Raw genomic sequence first — 23579 nt, 5'->3', positions numbered from 1 at the left:
CATCACACGCACACACACACACACACACACACACACACACACATAGGGATGTTTGCAAACACAGCAGCTGCATGGCATAAGATTGATTCACATTTTGTCAAGTAGCTCCTAAAATCTGAGAGGCGGTGAAAGAAATCCCACTGGAATATTAGAAATGGGACGTACTGTATACACTACATTATTATGGATTGGGGTAAGTCCCTGCAACATGCTACAGCGTCATGTCCAGGGGGTGTAGTTGTACATCAAGCTACCTGACGCTACAGAAACAGGAGATAGGTTCCTGCCCTATGGGCCTCATGGCTTGGCAAGGCTAACTTATTACTACTTTTACTACTATTATTACTACTACTACTACTAGCCTACTACTACTACTACATTATGTCCAAAAGTAGTTTTCAGGCTGCAAATAAAAGAAAACAGCAAAAGTAGCATAGGGGCGGCATAGCTCAGGGGTAGAGAAACCGTTATTAGAGCACGAAGGGTTCCCAGTTCGAATCCGGGCTCCCCCTGAGTGAATGTCGAAGGGTCCTTGAGCAAGACTCTGAACCCCTAGTTGCTTCCGGTGAGTAGGTTGGTGCCTTGCATGGTTTCCTCCGCCACCGGTGTATGAATGTGTGTGTGAATGGGTGAATGTAATGCACAATCTATGTAAAGCGCTGTGGATAAAAGTGCTATATAAATGCACCATTTACCATTTAGCAGATCTACAAGCTCAAAACATGTGTCGCGGTGCGTTTGGAGCTGCTTTTGTGTGACCCTCTGGTATGATCATTTGGACGTTAATTTGCGGGAGGAAAAAAAATAGATAAGAGGTTTCTGCCCCAATTCATTTGTAGTCCTACAGCGGCCATGTTGAGGACCAACACTCAGAGTTGAATAATATTTGTAGTTTTTTGTCGCATTCCTAAGACAACAATTGGATTACAATAAATGTACCCTCATTGATTCCGGATGGGGACCCAAATGGGATGGGGACCGGAATCAATGGGGGTAAATTTACTATAAGACTTTTTTTTTGTCTTAGGAATGAGACACGAAAAATATTATTGAACTCAAGTCTCCATGGCGTGAGTAATCAATAGAAAAAGAAAAGTCATTTTGGGGTTGAACTACTCCTTTAATTAATGGATGTCCCTGGTTGACACCAACACCACGTGCTTTTGTCCGAATATTGTTCCCAGACGCGTTGTTTGGTGAAAGAGTGGCAGCATCTCTTTGTGTGTGATGCATGTACATGTTGCCCATGACCCACATATGGGCTGAAGTGTATATAGTGTCCCATGAAGTGTATATAGTGTCCCATGCCGCCAGGCCCTCTTTTGTGAAGACAAGAGGCTGATTCAGGGCCGTATGGTAGCCCAGGGGAAGCAGTGGTGGAAAACAAGTACTCTAATGTTTGACTTGAGTCAAAGTAACACTGCACTATTCCGTTACAAGTTAAAGTACAGAATTCAAAATGTACTTAAAGGAGTAGTTCACCCCCAAAATGACTTTTTTTTCTATTGATTACTCATGCCATGGAGAGTAGAGTTCAATAATATTTTTTGGTTTTTGTCACATTCCTAAGACAAAAATTTGATTCGAGTAAATTTAGCCCCCCTTGATTCCGGATGGGGACCTGTTTCGAAACGGGTCCCCATCCGGAACGAATGGGGGTACATTGATTGTTATCACATTTTTGTCTTAGGAATGCGACAAAAAACTACAAATATTATTGAACTCTAGTCTCCATGGCGTGACTAATCAATAGAAAAAAAATCATTTTGGGGGTGAACTACTCCTTTAAGTAAATGTACAAAAGTATTAATTGAAATGTAGTTAAAGTACCACAAGTAAAAGTATCATTATGCAGTACAAAAGTATTGGCATCAAAATGTACTTAAAGTACCAACAGTACTCATAATGACAGTGTGTGTGTGTGTGTGTGTGTGTGTGTGTGTGTGTGTGTGTGTGTGTGTGTGTGTGTGTGTGTGTGTGTGTGTGTGTGTGCGTGCATGCGTGCATGTGCGTGTGTGTGCGTGTGTGCGTGCAGCGCAAGGCGCTGTGAGCTTGTAGATCTGCTATTTTTGGCTACAGTTCTCAGAATATGGACGCTAGGGTTCAAGAAAAAGAGAAAACAAGTTTCTATCACACAAAGATTTGGAGGACCCACTGTAGCAACTCTGAGGACCCCCTAGGGGTCCCGTACCCCCTGTTGAAGACCCCTGGGTTACAGGGTTGGCAGCCGGTGGAAAGTCAGCAGAAGGTTGGTGATATTAAGAGCATCATGTCAGATGTTGAGTTCATCCTCTCTCTCTCTCTCTCTCTCACCGGAACTACAGCTGTACCACCCATGTCATACTGTCCACCAGGGACGTGCAGAGAATGTTATAGAGGCAGGGGCTGACATTTCTAAAAGGGCCTTTTGGTGAAAATATCGAAAATAGCAGACCTCCAAGCTCACAACGCGTTGCAGCGCGACGCGTTGTGAGCTTGGAGGCCGGCTATTTTCGGTGCTTGATACCACACTGAACTAAGCATAATGAAGTCAATGCTAGAGATGTGGCGTAACGGCATGGATTTCCACACAGAGAGGGCAATTCTTTCAAGATAAGATGCTGCATTCAAGTTCTGGAGAGTTTGGACAAGGCCATTCTCTTGAATGCTGCCTTCAGGTATGGAAAGAGGGCATTTGCGTTTCTTTCACCATAGTAACAACTGCATTCATGGTCTGGAGAGGGCATTTTTTTACAGACGGATAAAAGGGCAGGGGCTCAAGCCCCCTTTGATGTCTATGTGTGCACGTGCGTGCTGTCCACTGTAGTGACACCGTAGGGACAGTTGCACCCACAAACGCGCCACCCGAGCAGCTGGGATTATATTAATTACCCATTTAGGACTGAGTCTGATTCTAAAAATGCCTTCTAAATCATGACCTACGGTCTTCACATATTTATTCAAAAATTACAAAAAAATATATTGTTCATAGCAACAACTACCTCAAAAGGGATTCCTGTCTTTAAAAAGGTAAAAACCCCAAAAGGGGTTCCCATCCCAAACGAGTTAGAGACAATTCACTCTTTGTCAAGTCCCGCCCGTTGTCTTCACACCCATTGGTTGATGTGTCTTGGTGGGACACTCGGTGGGACACTCCATCCACTACCATTTTAATTCAGTTGCTTCGTATTGTTATTCTGTGTGTTCAATTCTAATTTCAAACTTGGTTTCAGTAAAATGGAGCTGCTCAGTGGCAGTATAGTGGCTCAGCATGTTTTAAATGTTTTTATTTCCCCAAAAATGATGTTTTAGCAAATTCCACATAAAAAAGGCGGAACCAGGGTGGGACAAGGCAGATAGAGCCTGCTGGTTGGTGGGTCAGGGACCAACCAGAGGGCTAACAAAGGGTGAATTGTACAGTCCACTACACCTAATCAAGGGTTAATATGGAGTGTACAAATGCAACAATGTGTACACTCTCAGGCTCACTGGAAGGTAGAGGAAAAGCTAAGCAAATTGTCAGCAGTAATGCAAAGTAATAGCGAGTCAGCGCTCTCGACATACAAGCCAGCGTGGAGGTGGTGTTGATGAAGGGATGGGTGGGGTGGGGTGGTCTTTAAGGGGGGAGAGGGAGGGGGCTTATGGGAGGAGGTTTGGTGATCGGTTGTGGTGATGGAGGTGGGGTTGATGGAGGGATAGCTGAACTGTCTTTAAAAAGGTGATAAAACGTTTTTGGTGTTGTTAAAGTAAGTGTTAAACAGCTCTATATTCCCATAGTAATCATTGCTACAGAGTGTTTGTTCAGTAACAGGGGTCTCCCTGTCTCTCCAGTAAATATTAAATACATTTTCAGCTCAGGATACCAATTGTGTCCTATCAGGAAAGAGAACTCGTACAGGATAAACAAGTGCAGGGTATGCGCGTGACAATGACATCATCATCATACCCGGAGGTTATGCGCGAACGCCTACTGAGTGCAGTGGTGTAAAGTAACTAAGTACATTTACTTAAGTACTGTACTTCAGTACAATTTTGAGATATTTGTACTTTACTTGAATATTTACAAGTTCCAATACTTTTACTTCTACTCCACTTCATCTCAGAACCTAATATTGTACTTTTACTCCACTACAATTTTTATATCTTGGCTATCTGAAAATAGCCGATCTACAAGCTCACAACTTGTCGCATGGTGACACGTTGTGAGCTTGTAGATCTGCTATTTTCAAACATTTTGTACTTTTACTTTTAGTACTTTAAGTACATTTGGTGCATTGGCATCAAAATGTACTTTAAGTACATTTTGATGCCAATGCACCTTTTGAATTCTGGACTTCTACTTGTAACAGAGTACTTCTACAATGCAGTATTGACACTTTTACTTAAGTAGATAATGTGAGTACTTTTTCCACCTCTGACTTAGTGGCAAAAAACTTCTTTCTGGCCTTGACAGCCCATACATCCAAACAGAAGTGCTATATGATTGCATTAAACAACGTTAAACTCACTTTGCCACTCGATTTGCCATTTTTTATAAGTACCCCCACTGAAAATGTCATTTATGTTTACTAAAGAGCTGGAGGGACAGGGAAACCACTGTTACAGAACCAAGCAATGATTACTATCAGCATATGGAGCTTTGACTCTTTAACACTGTTCTCTTTTGTTTGTTTTAACCAAAAACACTTATAGCACCTTTAAAGGCAAGGGGCCATTATATATTATTCAATGCGAGGAGATGAATAATACACACAACACAAACACACATGTGGTTCTTTGGCTCATAATCACAGAGGAACCTCTCTTGGTGTTGTATCCATCTTTAAAGGTTCTACATACAGTAGCATAATGAATGAACCACTTAAAGGGGAAGACCACCCATTTTCAATATTGAACTATGTCATTAATATTGCTTAGAGGAGTTGTGTGGAAATATCTTTTTTTTTATTTCCACACAACTCCTCTAAGGTATATTAGTTCAATGTTGAAAATGGGTGGTTCTATCACTTTTTGTGGTCACATGTTCAGATACTGGATTCTGATTGGCTTAAAACAGTGGTAAATCAGTCAACAACCTTGAGTTGGCTCATGGACCCCGCCCACTGTTGTGTTGCAGTGATTGTAACTAAATTAAATAACCTTGCAAGTTACAACTGTGTTTTCTTTCATTTATATGGTAGAAGTGGTAGAAAAGCAATTTACCATTCGAGGGTCGTGGGTTGTTGGCTGATTTACCAATGTTTCAGGGTTGAAAACAGTGGTAAATCAGCCAACAACCCACTCCCTCTCATGGTAAATGGCTTACTTTTCCCATTTAAGCCCCATTTAGTAGCCATTCTACAAGCTCAATGCAACGTGATGAGACCTTTTTTTTTACATTTAAATTCAGAAAATGTTGGATAAAAAAAAATCTTTTGAAACAATGAATAAAAATGAAAGTGTAGGGGGGAAAAGTGGGAAATGTATAATAATAGCAGTGATATACAGTATACATTACCTCCACCATCCCAAAGAACCACTGAAGAACCACTAAAGGAAAAGGAAAAATACCCTATGCCTCCATGAAATGACGACGCTGGCGTGAAATGGCACGTTTGGCGTCAACATTTCAGAGAAATAAATTCAAGGAGACATAGTTTATTTCTTTCCATACTATATTATTCATCTCCTCCCATTAGAGCAATGGGATATAGTCGGGTAATATGTTTTTCTTCTTTTAACTCATTCTCTGCCAAAAAGGTTTTTTCTTCCTTTCTTTTTTTAAGTCCTTTGTTTGTTTTTTGTTTGTTTTTTCACAAGTTAGCAAAGCGCTCCATCTAGTGTAAAAATCGTACCTGCGCGATGGTATCAAACACGACAAACACGCATATCTCCTTGTATGGCCCGTTCTGTACGTTTTGACCACCGCTCAAAAGTCGCATAGGGACATAGGGATGCATACTGCATTGGACATAGGGACATACACACAAAGTCAAACGTAGGAGCGGTTAGCGTCACTCAAACAAATCGTAGTCAGAGTCCCACAGGAGAACAGGAAATCATGTCATCGCAACGTGAGATACCGATCCACTTCCTGTTAAAAAAATGAATCGCGGACATGCTGGCTTATGTTGGCTCCTGTGTTGACATTGCAAAACAGGAGCTGACGCGGCCCATAACTAGAGAAGCTGGTATTTATTATTATTTTTTGCGGAAGATAAGCTCCGACTTTAACAACGATCGGGGGATCGATCACACTGGACATAAATATACTGCGACTGCTTGAAAAGGTAAGAAAACCTGAACATCGGCGGCAGTGGTTGGTATTATTGTATTATTTAGTGGGGCAGTGAATGAGTTAAAACGGAGGAGGGAGTTGGTTTAAAGGGACAAGGTGTGCTTGGGGTTGGGGAATGGGGGGGTTTATTGTAGAGAAATATGATCTTACCATTATGTTTCTAACACACACTGTGGCCTGTTGGTGTTGTCTATAGAGAGGTAAAATCAGCTGTAAGCTCTATCCTGAAAGATAAAGATGGGATAGAAGTGAAAAGCTCTGGTGAAAAGCAGCACAGTAGAAACACGACATGGAAAATCCCCCCCAAAAAACCTGACAGCCCCTTGAAAACGTTTCTTTTTTTAACTGAACCTTGATGATATGAATTGGCTTCACGTTAAAACTAGTCAAACTAGAACAACTTGTGATTAACGTTGTCACTGTCGGGCAGAAACCATCTCCAAGTTTCAAATTTGTACGTTTTTTCGCGAAGCAAAGCCCTGCTTCATCATACAAGGCCATCGCACAAAATTAGTGAAAACAGCAGATCTACAAGCACACAACGCCTCGCGGTGCGAGGTTTTGTGTGCTTGTAGATCGGCAGTTTTCACTAGCTTAAATCATTTCTTTAAATGATAAATACAAAACAAACGGTTTTGGACTTTTAAGGTTTCCACCCGACAAGACGATATGTTGTTTTGTCCGCTAACCAAATTGAGAACGGTGACTGAAATGAATTTATTTATTTTTCTCCATTTGAACACTGGTTCCTAACTATACCAATGATTTACATAGCTGTGGTGCTGCGGCGCACTTAAAATGTGGCGAAACCTCAAATCTAGGTGGTTACAGTGCCATGTGAGCTACCATTTAGACGGGTTGGTGTTGTGGAGATGCTTACGGCAACTTATTTCACTCGGTTCCCTGAAAACCCCACGTCCCTGATTCGGAGTAGACGTTAAAATGACCCCTGAAGTGTTTTAAAGTGAAATACCACAAGCAGGGCCTTCATTTGACGTACTAAGGAATCATTTGAGACGTAAAGCCACCGAGCAACGGCCGATCAATGTGGTTTGTCTCTCTCCTTCCTAAAGCCCCCTGAGCTCCACTCTAAGCTCCTTCTCAGACCCTAAGCTCCCTCCCTCCCTGATCCTAGATCTGGGAGGGAGCTTGGCACTGGTAGTCAGATGTGTTACTTAAAGGGATATTTCACTTTCACACACTTTTGGGGTCATTCGATGAATGCGGCCCATCACGTACTAGGAGGGCCAGTATGAGTCACCACTCACCACAACCAAGGACGGGTGTTTTTGATGAATCTATCATCATGGTTAAAATGGAGTTTGAAGTTACAATGGATTCGAATAGGAAGTGTCTGATAAAATGTATATGAAATATCTAAATACTGAAACAAGCAACTTAAAAAAAACTGTCTGGGGTGCAAAAAAAAAAAAAGCCAAAGTAGATAGTTAAAATGACCCAAACATTGTTTGAAAGTGAAATATCCCTTTAAGTAAAAGTACCTATACCACACATATACCACCCCTCTGTTGTAAGTAAAAGTACTGCATTCAAAATGTTACTTGAGTACTATCGACATCAAAATATCAATTGAATAACAAAATGAAGTTGAATTTAATAAAGGAGGTTGAGTCCATTTATTGTAATTAGCAATGCATTAATGTGTTCATCACTTTAATAGGTAACAGTGGGGCTGATGGCTCTGTGTGCTGCTGGGTAGGATTATCCTATCATAATACATCATCATGCATCATTAATGTATGTTTTTGTATTGGTTGAAATCTTCAGAGTAACAAGTGGGAGAGGGGAGGGGAGGAGAGCTGGCTTGTTGTGACACATGACAACATAGTCCTCTTTGTTCTCTGGGGCGCAGCACAACAGGGGGCTTTAATGGAGGCCTGGACGGAGTGTGTGTGTGTATGTGTGTGTGTGTGTGTGTGTGGGGGGGTGGGGGGGTGGTTTCATCATGACGTAATCCCATTTCTACACTGAAGAGCTGTCATTCAGATCTGACCGATAACGTCAAGATTCGGAGCGAGAAGGGAACATGGTCAAAAGACGCCTAAAAACCCTATGAAAGTTGTTGACTGCTCCTTTTCACCCTCTATCTATACAGTATACGTAAAACCTCTTTGCCGGAAATAGCCGACCTGCGAGCCCGCGCGCGAGCCATGTGGACTTGTAGCGTGGCTATTTCCGCCGGATGTGTGCACCGTTTTCACCGACTATGCCGCTGCAAAGCCCAGGAGACATTTTAAGAGTCTGCCTCACCAAATGTGAAAGCTTAAAAAAATAAAAAATAAACGTTTTACATTGTGCCATGCGTCTTGGAAAGAAAATAAGGTAAGCCTAACGCCATAGCTTTTGCCGCGCGTCTTCAAAAAACAACAACTTTGTGTCATGCGACCGTGTCAAAAACCCTTTCAACTTTAGGTTTCACACGTTTCCAATACGGTTCTGTGTGTGCTGCTGTGACACCAAGCGCTGTGGTGTAAAGTAACTAAGTACATTTGCTTAAGTACTGCACTTAAGTACAGTTTTGAGGTATTTATACTTTACTTGAGTATTTCCAGTTTTCAGTACTTTTACTTCTACTCCACTACATCTCGGATCCAAATATTGTACTTTTAGTACTTCTACAATTATTTGAAAACTTTAGTTAGTTACTTTGCAGATATAAATGATTATATCATTAAACATACATTAATGCGCTTTAGCCCTATTCTATACCGTGGCTATTTGAAAATAGCCGATCTACAAGCTCACAACGCGTCGCATCGCGACGCGTTGTGAGCTTGTAGATCTGCTATTTCCAAACATGTTGTACTTTTACTTTTGGTACTTTAAGTATATTTGGATCCCAATACTTTTAATCAAGTCCATTTTGAATTACAGACTTTTACTTGTAACGGAGTATTTCTATATTGCAGTATTGATACTTTAACTTCCACCACTGAACAAGCGACCAATAAACACTTGGTGTTTCTGCATTTTCTATTGTCCTCAGTCGGCCCCCTTTTCCTCTCATTCTACGGAGAGAACTTCCAGTTCCTAAAACGGGCCCTCGGGGGGGCTCCGAGACCCTCCACACAGCACAGTATGGAGATCGGTAGCAGATAGCGTCTGCAGCGCTGGCTTCTGTTATGCAACAGCTCTCTGTGCGGAGCAGAGGAGATGGAGGGCCTCGGGGCGTGTTTGCGGGGACAGACGCAGAGCCACGCGCGCGGGGAGACAAACATTAGCAGCCCAGATGCAGTATGAGGTCACGGAGACCGGAAAAGGGCTACTGGAAATGTTCTGGCTGCTGCACAGAGAGAGAGAGAGAGAGAGAGAGAGAGAGAGAGAGAGAGAGAGAGAGAGAGAGGGGGGGGGGGGAGCCTGGTTCCCAAGCCCTGCGGCTGCCGATCAAGACCGAGCGCAGACATACCGGAATATGCACGTCGGTTTTGATACAACTGACCCACAGGGATCATTTGGCAGCTCCTATATGGCAGTGGTTTCCCAAACGGTTTAGCTCCAGACCCAAACTTGTGAAAACAGCAGATCTACAAGCTCACAACGCATCGCTTGTAGAGCGGCTATTTTCACAACTTCTTAAACGTTGGTTTTTCTAATTGATGGCATTTCTTCGATTTTTCTTTGATTTCTAAACGAAAAAAATCTTTGATTTTTTTTTTTATTCATGGAAAAAAATGCTTTTTTGGGAATGTTTTTGGAGAAGGTTTTGAAATGTCACGATTTTTCCAAAAATATTTTTTAAATGTTCTGAAATAATAATAATAATCAAAAACACTGTGTCTCCTGCATGATCAGGTCAGTTGGCAGCTCGATGCCAGCTCTGCATGTGAAGCACAGCACACACACTGAGACGGGATGGAAGGACAAGCAGGATGCAGCGAGGCCAGCACGGTGTAGGGACTTATTTGGAATTAGTGTGCGTGCTTGGAGGAACGTGCAGAAATTCAGTGTTTTGTTTAGTTTTTATATTTTTTACCATGGACCACAATGCTACGCAATCTGTGATAAAGTGAGATACCGTCACCGACCACCAAACCTTTGCCGGAAAGGTCCGACTTTCCAACGAATTTCATTCGTAGTTGAACTTGACCTTTGGGAAGAAAAGTTTGTTGGTCGGAGACAGTATGGACTGCCAACAAGTAGCAACTGTAGCAGGTGCCCGTGTACCGCTAACATGTTTAGCGTTTAAGAATGGTTCCGCAAAGTGTTTTAATTACACAAAATTATGTTTTCATAGGTAATTATGTTTTATGCTTATTATTCTAGCACTAAGGCCCGATGTATACTCCAGTCGCACAACGAAAATGGGTGAACAACACAGTCACAATGCGTTACACACCGCGCAATGCGGTTGTGTGCTTGTAGATTGCTCATTTTCGCCGCGGGACGTCGGCGCTTGGTAAAGCGGGACCTGCTACGGAGACCTGCTACGGAGACTAACTGTTGCCGGGCGTTATGGTCCAGGTAAGACCGGCCAAACGGTGGGGCTGAGGTGGGTTGTAGTGGGAGGGGTCTAGGGGACGGGGACGGGGCCTCACCTGTGTTCGTCCTCCATCTCCTCTTTGGTCATCTGGGTCTCGAACTTGCTCTCATGCTTCTTGGTGAAGTCAACGGAGGCCATGTCTGAACACACCAGAGAGGGACAGGTTAGAACGCCGTGTCAGGCAGAGACCTCATCAGGGACGTGCTGGCCATTGGGAAAAGTGGGACAACTCCCGAACGGCCGGTTCATTCCCGGCCGGTCCAGGCCGGCCAATAGGAAAAAATTCAACTGTTTGCACAAAAGTAGTGAAAACAGCAGATCTACAAGCACACAACGCCTCGCGTGTGCTTGTAGATCGGCTGTTTTCACTAGTTTAAATCATTTTTAAAATGATAAATACAAAACAAACGGTTTTGGACATACAAGGTTTCCACCCGACAACGACGAAATATAACTCATGTAATTGGCCCCCTGGCTTGTCACTTTGTCACACATCTTTGAGTAGCAGCACCAGCGCTATAGAGAGAGATCTCTCTCTATAGCGCGCAATGAGGGCCTCTCCAACTCTTTTTCCCGGGCTGAATCAGGGGCCCAGCACGTCCCTGGACCTCATATGTGACCGCTCGGCGCTCACAGCGCTTTGAGACACAACGGGGCCATGGTCATTTTTTTTCTACTTTTTACATTTTCCGAAAGTACAGAATGTAAGCTTTCATATCTCTGCTGTCGGGCCGAAACTCCAAAATGTTCATTTTCGGGAAAATGAGCTCAAGAGGAGTTAGGAGGTTTTGACCGAAGGGCTTTTTACTACTTTTCGTTGGTTCAATATTATTTTAACCAACACACAGACGTAAAGGGTGTTCAATAGCACATATTTATGAAACAAAGAGAGGGCCAATCATCACTTCAGAAATGTGCAGATATACCCTCTATAAACAATAAAACTTTATGTTGGTTTGTTTACTGTTGAGAGAGAAAATGACATTGCACATTAAGTTACCGGTAATCATCTGGGCACCCCCCCCCCCCCCCCCCCCCCCCCCGAAAATAATGTGGGGGTCCCGACCCACAGGTTGAGAACCACTGCTCTACCCTAAAGATTGTATAAATTATAATAACATACTCTACCATACAGAATGTATAAGTTAAACTGTATTAACATACTCCACCATACAGACTGGACATTGTATTCGTACAGGAAAGGTTACAAGGCGCTGCTTTAAGCCAGGATAAGACAGAAGGCTCCTTTCACTTGCATTGAGAGCCAGAGTCAGCTGGGATTGACATTGTAATGATGTTATAATCTGACACTAATCTGGGACACTTGTTCTGAGACGCTGCACTGCTGGCAGACACTGCTTAGAGACGCCAATGTCTGGAACTGGGGCTGAGTAACTCGTCTCAACAGTTGGTCAGGCCACAGCACAGCTACAATAAAGACCATTCTGTACATCGTCACTGTCGGGCAGAAACCTCGTATATCCAAATTCCAAGTTTGTATGTTTTTTCACCAAGCAAAGCACTGCTTCATCAGACAAGGCTGTCGCACAAAAGTAGTGAAAACAGCCGATCTACAAGCACACAACGCCTCGCAGTGCGAGGCGTTGTGTGCTTGTAGATCGGCTGTTTTCACTAGTTTAAATCATTTTAAAAAATGATAAATACAAAACAAACGAGGTTTCCACCCGACAACGACGATATACTGTATGTATATAGTCTCTGTCGGTCTATATCCTTGGCATCTTCTTTAGGGATGTACGATTCGTCGGTACGACATGTCGGTACCGGCGATAACGGCCTTAAAGGACAACTTTGGTGTTTTACAACAAGGCTTCATATTTTAGATTGTAATTAGAGAAAAGAAAAAGTGAGTGTTAAAATGTTTTCATTTGCTTCGTTCTATTGTTTTATCGCGTTTATCGTGCTAAAATGTGGGGCATGCGTACGCATGGGGGCATGCGTACAAGTGGCTAAATATGTATTTTTAGACACAATAAGCCAGCCGTTTCTTTATTGCTATTTACAGTAACACTTCTAGCCCCCATAAGTCACATCCAACCATGAAAGGTTGCGTTATATCTTGGGAATGGGCTTATTCTGTGTAAAATGACATATTTAGCCACCTGTACGCATGCCCCAACCACTGAAATAAGAATCTCTAAAACAATAGAAAGAAGTAAATGAAATAATTTTAACACTCATCTTTTATATTCTTTAATTACAATCTAAAATATGAACCCTTGTTGTAAAAAACTAAAGTTGTCCTTTAAAATGGATCCCTGGCTAATACCCCATTGACATTAAAAAAAATGTGGGGGTCTGTGTTAGCCCAAGGAATGTTTTTCATGCAAAATAAATGCTTGCAATGGATCCAGAATCATTAAAAACCCCAAAAATCATTTGACCCCTCACATAATACTTAAAGCAGATTTTTGGGGGTATTCTTTCCCTTTATAGTATAGTGTATAGTAAGTGATGGGCTCCAAACTTTTACCCCCTATAAAAGAAATTGCTCAATGATGACAGGCGGAGGTGGATTCATGACTGTATGTATATAGACAATATTTTAGGCCAATAAAAAATATATATACAGTATATATACCAAATTTTATACCCCACCTCAGGGGCTGCCGGACTATTGTGATTAGAAGCTTTCAAAATGATCAACAAGTTGGAGAAATGTGAAATAAAAACGACAAAATCTACATGGTTTGAACTAATATTAGGTCACAACAATGCACTGTTTATCAGAAGTCTGCATCTGCAGTTGTAACGTGGTGTTGTGTGTACTGTCTGTGGTACTGTCACATGCCTTCCTATGCCAATGTGACAGAGAAACACGTAATCTCGCACGCACATTGATCAAAGGATTTCCTGCTTTGATCAATGAAAAGATGTGTCTGGTACTTCTCCATAAGTGTAGCATAGTTTCTAGTATATCGTCACGGCAGAAACCTCGTATCTCCAAGTTTCAAGTTTGTACGTTTTTTTGCAAAGTAAAGCCCTGCTTCATCATACAAGGCCGTTGCACAAAAGTAGTGAAAACAGCCGATCTACAAGCACACAACGCCTCGCACCGCGAGGCGTTGTGTGCTTGTAGATCGGCTGTTTTCACTAGTTTAGTTCATTTTTAAAATGATAAATACAAAACGAACGGTCTGGGACATACAAGGTTTCCACCCGACGAAATCTTAACGGTCCATTTCCTCAGCCCCGGTCGTAGGGGAAGCACGACAACCCCATAATCACATGTGTTCATTGAAAAGTCACTAAACCGGCGTCTGCCCAGTTCAGTTCTTATGCACCACATGCAGTTGTGAGACTTGTCTGCCACAACTCTCACTTCTTTTAAAATCACAGTTAAAAACCTCTCAGTTTGCCGACGCCTTTTATTGACATTTCTAAACTTATTATGCACTGTAATTTTACACCGTCCCACCCGCCCCCCCCCCCTTTTCCTTTTTACATTTAAAGGAGCTATAGTCAACTTTTTCTTGAAAAACGGATGCTAATATAAAAATAATGTTTCGAAAATATTTCATTAAAAAAAATAAGCTTCATATATGTGTTTCTATTCAAGATTTTGTTTACATTTTAGTCTATAGACTAGGATGTAAACAAAGTGTCGGCCCTACAATGAAAAAGTTGACTATAGCTCCTGTAGTACACGAGAGTTTGTTATTGTAATAATTGGACCTTCTGCGTTGCCGCAGGCTGGAGCCCGAAGGGTGAGTGCCCATAGGCAGCGCAGAAGGTACAATAATCACATAACCAACACCCTTGAGTGTAATAATGCGATTATACAACAGTTGCCCTAAAAAAATAATAAAACAAAAAGAATGTTGACTTAATTTCATTGTAATTAAGATATTCAATAGAATTTTGTATTTTTTTAAATCCACATTTAGCTACTATGTCCCTGAGCGACCAGCACAACTGATATCTTTCTTTGATGAGACCCGTGTGGTAGTGCTCATCGCACGGGTAGAGAGCTATTTCAACCAATCAGATTGCTTCATCAGAACTACCTGTTGTATACTTATTTTGTTTTACTGTAGTCAAATTTACATTTATATCGTTTTAGTTTTGTGCTGTGTCCTGAATTGGCATATCCAAATTAAGGAGATAGATTATGAGGTTATTTTCTTTATCTCTCGCTCGCTTAAATCATATAAACATGTTTTATAATGCTTTATGTAAAGCTCATTGAATTGCCTTGTAGTTGATATGTGCCATTATAGCTGTCCGGAGACTTGTAGAGAGGCAAAGCTATTGGCTTTTCCTGGGAACGTGTTATCTGCTCTCTGCACAGTGGCGTTTCGAAGCAGCCTTGTATCTTTACAACTCAAGAGGCTTAAGCATGCAAAGGAAGGACGCCTCCAATGCAAACACAACCCCGGACAGATATAATAAAAGGCATAAAGATCATAGTACAGCAGTGCCCTGTAGCCCAGTCCGGGGGGCCCCCAGGGGTCCTTGAGGGGTGTTCCAGGTGGTCCCCAGCTAAATTGTTGACAGTTAGGAACCAAATGGACCTTTACAGATCTATGACTGTGAGAGTGTACACATGGAACCAAATGACCCCACAAAAGCAGTGATGTCATTACGTGCGCATCCTGCATCAAAAACTCATTCAAGTCGCCAGGGACTCATTCATGTCATGGTCCTGGGGTCCTGTTAAAATAATTTACCGGGTCGCGGTAAAAGAAAAACATTTTAAAATTCCACAGACACCACCACTGTTCATGGGTGAAAGCATCCTACTTTACCCTACGTTAACACAAATAAAATCCACGTAGAAAGTCTTAAACAGGCGATAGAAACGTCAATGTTTTGATTCCACCGACGTCCGACGCCATTTTGCACGCCCGAATTCATTAGGGGCACAGGTTTTAGTGCCCCTAATGAAACATTAGCCAAATTGTAAAATAAATATAAGAAATAGGCAAACATTTTGAAAATAGCCGACCTACAAGCTCACAGCGCTCGAAAACATTGTATTGAGGACTCATAAAACTTTTCTGGGACCCATTTGAATGACCACCTGTGGGTCCCGGGACCCATTACATTGAAAACCTAGTAACATCACTGCAAAAGGGTCCATTTGTACACTAACACAGTTATGAGGGAATGCCCTAATGCAGTGCTTCTCAAATGGGGGTACACTTACCCCTAGGGGTAGGCATAGGTATTACAGGGGGCACGTCAGAGAAAGTGAAAAGTTGACATTTATTTTGATGTCACGTTTAATGATTAAACATTGACAAACTTGAACTGCTGCTCTTTAAGAATTTAAAACTTGACGAGAACGCACGTTTTTAAATATTTGTTTTACATAAAAACATACATTTACGGAAATAGTATGGCACCAGTTTAAAATGAATCTGCCCAGGAGGCACTCATTTCAACCCTTTCATTCCAGTTCGCATTTGTAATGTTTACGTTTCAACATTATAATAATACATCAAACTTATATAGCGCTTTTCTAGGTACTCAAAGTCGCTTTACAGAACAAAATAAAGGTAAAAAACTTTATTAAGGAAATAATTAAAATGTTAAAAGGCTAAAAAAGGACCCAGAGCAAATTTAAAATAGCTGAGAGGGAGAGTAGAGTTAGGAAGGGAAAGCAAGTCTAAAAAGGTGGGTTTTGAGGGAGGCATTCTTCAAACATTCCTCAAAAAGGCGCTGGCTATGGTTTTATTGTGCAGTTCCCAAAGAAGAAAAAAAAGGGAAAAAAAATTATTATAAGCAGTTGATAAGATGTGAACTGCTGAAGGTCATGGAGCTGAACAGAAAGGCTCTGAATAAAAAGAAAGAAAAAAGAAACACATAGTAGGTCCCGGCCTTAAACTGTGGCAGATTTACTGGTAAAGGGAGCGTTTGGAGATAGGGAGGGCTTCCATATCGTTGTTGTTGGGTGGAAACCTTGTATGTCCAAAACTGTTTGTTTTGCATTCATCATTTTAAAACTGATTTAAACTAGTGAAAACAGCCGATCTACAAGCACACAACGCCTCGCGGTGCGAGGCGCTGTGTGTTTGTAGATCTGCTATTTTAACTAGGCTTGTGTGACAGTCTTGTATGATGAAGCAGGGCCTTACTTTACAAAAAACATACACATTTGTAACTTGGAGATACGAGGTTTCCACCCGACAACGACGATATAGAACGTAACCAGCCGGTGTTTCCGTTGGCTCTCCTGTGGAATGAGCACTTATAGCAGAAGAACACCGCCGTATGTAAACACCCCCACAACGCGTCCCAGCTGTCCACACAGTCACGCATAACGCAGTGGGGACAAGCCGAGGCGAAGGGCCGACCTCGACAGACCTATGCAACGTATGGACACAGGGTCATGCACTGAACTCATCTGAAGCCGTGTTTATACTCCTAGTACGACGTAACCAGTGTTAACTAAATACGATAAGATCTTGATGGCGTCGTAATGTCGGATTTTACACTTGGTTGCATGCTGAAAATGCTACTTGAACTCATTCACTGCCAAGAATATTTAACCAAACCACTAACCACTGCCATCTATTACTTAGTTTAGTCACAGAATACTTCATTATTTTTTTCTTTCAACATTTTTATCCCATGATTTTGTAAGCCATTTTTCACCCAGTGCCAATTACCTAAGCTGTAATCATGGGTGCTGCTCTCCCTTTGCCAAGCTGCAGGGAGAGGCCCGAACTGAGCTCATGAGGCGTGAGCAGGCAGCTTCTTGCCACCTGACAGGGGGGAGCTTCCCCGGTTGGACGTAGTAGCACGTGCATGGAAGGAACACGTTATTCCAACCAGTTCCTTTCCCCTCCATCAGGCTTGCCAGGGGGAGGCGCTATAGAGACCAGGATTACTGCATGTTCTTTGTGAGGGTATACTACCTACACTAGGGGACACGTGAAAACATGGGATTTGCGGGGCCAACACAAAAATTCTGTGAAAAGAGTTTAGTCAAGGGTCTTAAATAGGGGATCCGGGACCCCTAGGGGATCCTCAAAGTTACTAAAGTAACTCTTGTGAGATAGAAGCTTTTTTTCCTCCTTGCTAGCGTCCATATTCTGAAAACTTTAGCCAAAAATAGCCGATCTACAAGCTCACAACGCCTCGCAGTGTGAGGCCTTGTGAGCTTGTAGATCGGCTATTTTCGGCAAATAGGTTTGGTGTAGTGGGGAAAAGGTACAAGTTCAAGTGCATAGTGAAAGGTCAAATGTATTAAGTATTGACGGTTCAAGTGGTTAAATATCTTAAAATACAAATTGACATTAATCGAAAATAGACTGATGATTGTGCTGTCAAACAATGAAACTATATGGAATCTATGGGTTGTGGTCTCTGCTTCATCTCTCTCTCTCGACTAAGTGGTCCTTGGCCTGAAAAACTTTGAAGAAATGGGAGTACTGCTTACCGTTGTAGTTGTAGGGTTCGGGTTCGTGGATGTGTTCTGCGTGCTCGGCGACATGCGCGGGGGCTTCTTCCTCCTTGTGCTCTGGCTCGTGGGTTAGGGTCTCCACAACAGCTGGCATGGCCTCAAGCACTGGTTCACATGTAGACACAGGGCGAGCAAGGCCATTAGAATTAAAGGTAGGGTAAGTGATTTCATTTCATTCAAACGATGACAAAATGGGTCTATGTTCTGATAGTACTAGTTGCTATAGAGTGTTTTGTCCATATTTGGACTTCAGCCTTAACGCCTGTGATTATCAAAAAGGCAGTTTCAAAAACTGCAGGGTGACAAGTTTCCTCCAATCAGGATAAACTGGGGCCTTCCTCCAATCATGGTCGAGTGGGGGCGGGCCTTACGCACACCCAGGCCTGCCCCCACTTGATCATGATTGGAGGAAAGCCCGTGCCTGTCACCTACATGAAAACTGAAACTGGAACTTAAGTTAAATCACTTACCCTGCATAAGGTAAGGTAGGTGGCATTCCTTAAAATAGGGTTTAAATAACTGTATCTTCTGATAGTTATCAGTGTTTGCTCAGTAATGGAAGTCTTCCCTTTCTCTCCAGTTCTTTAACTCTTTCAAATTCTGCATAATGCGTACCTTCTACTTTTGGTACTTTAAGTACATTCCAATACTTTTGCACTTTTACTCGACTAAATTTTGAATTTCCGGAATTTTACCCAAGAGAAATATGTGAGCGATTTCTGCACCACTGGCATTTTCTCAAAATGAAAACTGAAATAGCAAACGCGCTTTACGAAAGGAAATGAAACTAAAAGAAAAATGTCAAATTACCTTCAGGCTCGTGGGCAGGCTCAATGTGCTCGGGCACCACCTCTGGCTCGGGCATGGGTTCGGGTACGATCACCTCGGGTACGGGCTCTGGAACTACAACGGGTTCTGGAACTACCACGGGCTCAGGAACTACCACGGGCTCAGGAACTACCACGGGCTCAGGAACTACCACGGGCTCAGGAACTACGACGGGCTCAGGCTCTTTGACCACCACAGGCTCGGGGACGTGCTGCGTAGAGGGACGATATGGAGAATTGATTGAATACTTTATTAGAAATTTGCATAGGACAGTGTTTCTCAAACTTTCAAATTCCAAGGTCTCCCCTTAAAGACCCAGTGAAATGAAAAATACACATGTGAAATCGTTAAACATTATAGGTTGGAATAATAAGGAAGTTGGTAACAAACATTCTGTACAAGAGGCAGCCTGATCGTGTCTCTCTGCCTTGCTAATGAGAGCTACAAACAAAACATTAAGCATCACATGACTCATTGACTGATTTTTACGTCCCATTGCCTGAAGGGCAGTTTATGGGCAGATCTATGTAAGCAGGTCTCAGAACGGGCTGTCTGCTGTCAGGAGGCGGGGAGGAGTGTGGGGGCCAAAACTGGCTAAATAGCGCAGTCCTCCCACTCAGGACAAGGTGGTATTGCAGCTGAAAATGCTCTGAAAGCCAGGCAAAAATGACAGGGGCTCTGTATTCAGGAGTGGTAATTTAGCCTCAAACCTTTTGAAAAACTTTTTTTTGGGACACAAACAATGTTATATAAATTATTTTTAAATGCATGGTGTAGAACCTTTAATAGAACTTCAAAATCAGTTTTACCGCTTGAACCTTAGCTAGACATCAGCTATTTGTCGATAGCAGATCTACAAGTTCACAACGTGCGTCTCAGAGGAGGACTCCAGTCCAAAGACCCTCCCGGTGACATCACTGGTAGCCACGCCTGGAATTCATTTCAAACCATGTTTGAAACTTTTGGTTTCAAATATGGTTTCAAATGGCTGAAATGGTCCTTTAATCAACTCAGATGCCCTGATAAGACTTGTGTCCTGACAGAGTCATGAAGCAGACAGTGATTAATGTCACTTGCAGTTCTCTCTCAGGTCCTCCTTTAAGGGCCTCCGTGGTCCCACAGCCACCGCCTGCCACTGACACCTTGACACTCTCACACACACCTTTCACTTTCGGGACCTTTCCCTGACAGGTCATTACTCTCACAGACCCCATACACAAATATACACACATACATACTGTACATACACATATACCATACATGGGCAACATGCGGCCCCCATCTTCATTTAATGCGGCCTGCAGGTTGATATATTATTGATTTCAGCGGGTACAATTCCAAACATGCAAACATGACCCGATAATTACTTCAGTCTAGGACCTGAATAATGACTAGTATCAAAATGTTATTGACTTGTTTATGTCCAATGTATTTGTTGCGACCGCAGGTCGCAGTTTATTATGAGAAACGGCACATCATGTCTCCGTCCGTCTGTGTACGTTTTTTTACGGTCTATGGGTTTGCGGCTCTGGCATCACTGAGATGTCAGGGGAACCACACTAACAGAATCCCTTTTATGCCCATATATCGAGATCCCTGATGTCATCAATATTAAGCCCATATCTAACAGGACTTCATATGTTAATGTCCATACTGCATATATGGAGGCCACATTGGCCACACACTAACAGAATCCATATATGGCCAAGATAGATGGCCAAGACAGCCCATATCTGTGTGGCTGTTTCTACAGACAGGGATCTCCACATATGGGCATAAAAGGGATCGTATGTATGATGTCAGATGTCATAGACGTCATAGGACTTTCACATTTTATGAAACTTTTCATATAATAAATAATAATAGTTACCCACTTCCAATTCAGTATTTTCAGCCCAACCCAGCTGATTAGCTGCCCACAAGGAGCACGTGAGCAATTAGAGGTTAAGAGTCTTGCTCAGGAACACACATCTACATTGCTACCCCGGCCTGGAATCGAACCAGGGACAACCAGTGGTTCCCCAGGCGGGCTCCCTAACCATTCAGCTAACAAAAACAACAAAAAAACATAAAACATATCATTAACCACAAAACAACCATTTCTCTTGTAAACGTCTATTTCTTTGCCGGGGACATTTGGCCCTGGCATAGCAACACACACGCACACACACGCACGTCCCTAAAAAAAGACAGAGTCAAGGCCACAGCCTTGTCACTCACTGTGTGCATTCATCAGGCAGCTGTTTGCTGACTTTGCATAGATAGCAAGGGGAGCTGCTCAGCTGCACCAGGCCATACATGGGACGGTCAGCCTTCCTGTAGGACTGATCTATAAATTAAGAACCCAGTAAGAGTCAAAACTGACGCCGTGACGCAGCTGTCACAAGTCTGGCCTCTCGACAGTGGTGTAAAGTAATACATTTACTCAGGCACTGTACTTTTAAGTACACTTTCGAGTTACTTTTTACTTTACTGGAGCATTTCAAGCGGCACACAGTATCTCTAAAGTCATGTCATCAACATGGATCTGTCCCATCTCCCATATTCCTTCCTGATTGGCTACCATTGCCTTCTAAAGTTTGTGTATGCGACCTGACAGTCGCTTGTCTCCCGATTAGGGAGTCTTACTGGTATTCATTTTATCAGACACTTTCCTATAGATTCATCAAAAACACCTGTCTTTGGTTCATGCGATTGATATTGTCCTTCTAATATGTGAGGAGGGCGCGTTTATCTATCTATCTACCTACCTACCTACCTACCTACCTACCTACCTACCTACCTACCTTCCTATCTATATCTATATCTACGTAAATAATGAAAAAAGAAATAATCGCAACAGCCAGAGTAGGTGTTAACATGTTTGCACGTGAAATATCCCTTATGCAACTGAGGTGTTGAGAGTGCAACATCTGGTGGCTGAATGTCGTCTGTTGAACTTTAACATCTGATGAAAATAACAGATCTACAAGCCAGTCATTGTTCGACATCGCCTGTACGACCACGCATAAAATCAGGCTTTATTAGGCAGAATGTGACAAGGACGGGACGGTGACACCAAAAAGACAGCCGTGCAGAACTCACAGACAGACAGTGTGGGGTTACACTTCCCCTGAGGTCTGCCTGTCATATCACATCAAACCTCCTGACTGCTCAAAAAGCTTCACAGAGACAGAGACAGAGAGAGAGAGAGAGAGAGAGAGAGAGAGAGCATGCATTTTGAATGCTCACACAGAATCCAAATCTGGAACCAGTAAGACTCCCTAATCGGGAGATAAGCAACCGTCAGGTCACATTTATACACAAGACATACTGTACCGCTTTGCATGATTTTAGGGCAAAATCTGTAGGAGCAGTGTCCAACAATGTGTTTTGCTAGAATCTGCCTCATAGTGGCGCTAGAAGAGGGGCTTGTGAGAAATGAGGGGTGGAGGGTGTCATATCTGCCATGTGCAACTTCAAAGCCTAAAATCCAAACAGAAATGTAATTGTCAACGACAAAAACACAATTAATTGTCATATAAAATGTCATAATCGTGACAGAAAGAAAGGCTCCCTCTTCTCAGGAAACTGAGCTGTTTTAATGCTAGTAAACACGCCCTGACCTTGGTCTACAGTAGGGTTTCTTAAGGGAATACATTTTATATTTCATTGTATTGCATTGTATTAGTTATGTGTTTTATTGTGTGTGTATAATGGTTGCCATGGTGCCTAAAGCCCCTGATACACATAGCAATTTTTTCATCGATATCAACCAGCAACGACCAGCAGCGTCAATTGGGTATGGCCATTGGCAGCGCCATTGGATTAATCTTTTAGTGCCTTCACACGTGCAAGACACCAGTCATGTTGCCATACCTTATCAACAGGTATGAATTTATTTTAGGAAGTACATTAATTTTTTTTCCCCCTTTGGCAAAGGTAAAGCAACTGCCATACCCAAATGACGTCTCTGGTCGTTGCTGGTTGATATTGATGAAATAATTGCTACGTGTATCATGGGCTTAAGGCAAATGTCCAATTTACTGTCTGTCAAATCTGATGGACGGGCAATAAAGTTTTCTTTATCTTTACCTTTATATCCCAAAGGAAAGGATAAAAACAACAGCACCAAGCAATGTGATCAAACATCAAAGCCACTGAAATGATGTGTGCACCTCTTCCTCTCGCGTGCACCTCTTCCTCTCGCATGCACCTCTTCCTCTCGCTTCAACAAGTGATTTATTTGTCAAAATGCCAACCCAGGAAGAGCTCATGCTGAATCACATTCTTGTGACACGTCAAGTGACACGTAGCGGGCATTACAAGATTAAAGTCACTAATAAAAGACATAAAATAGCAAAGTAAATAGGCAAGAATAGCTAGAGCTCGACGACTGATAGTCTAGTTCAGGGGTCTTTTTCAGGCCAAGGACCCCTTAGGATCCCATAGATTTCATTCAAGGTTGGTTCAAACAACAGTGGTTCCCTATGGAGACACAAAGAGCCTGCTTTGTTCCCAACTAGAGGGTTGCGGCCCTTCGGGCCGCTCCCATCTAGTTAAAAAAAAAAAAAAAAAAAAGT

At 42.5% G+C, this 23579-nt stretch overlaps 1 protein-coding gene across 1 annotated transcript in view; it reads right to left on the bottom strand.

The window, feature by feature from the left end:
* LOC308283077 (uncharacterized protein) overlaps positions 1-23579 on the bottom strand; it is a gene marked incomplete at its 5' end in the record, with an annotated part of 47417 nt that overhangs the window by 3876 nt on the left and 19962 nt on the right. Inside the window, 3 exons of the mRNA XM_080723467.1 lie at positions 10813-10897; positions 18166-18294; positions 19000-19228. Of these exons, the coding sequence (XP_080579593.1) occupies positions 10813-10897; positions 18166-18294; positions 19000-19228 (443 nt within the window). The remainder of the gene's footprint in view (positions 1-10812; positions 10898-18165; positions 18295-18999; positions 19229-23579) is intronic.

The sequence above is a fragment of the Nannobrachium achirus genome (genome assembly GCF_963921795.1).
Source record: "Nannobrachium achirus genome assembly, chromosome: 4".
Classification (NCBI taxonomy): Eukaryota; Metazoa; Chordata; class Actinopteri; order Myctophiformes; family Myctophidae; genus Nannobrachium; species Nannobrachium achirus.
This window is presented reverse-complemented; position numbering and strand designations above follow the sequence as displayed.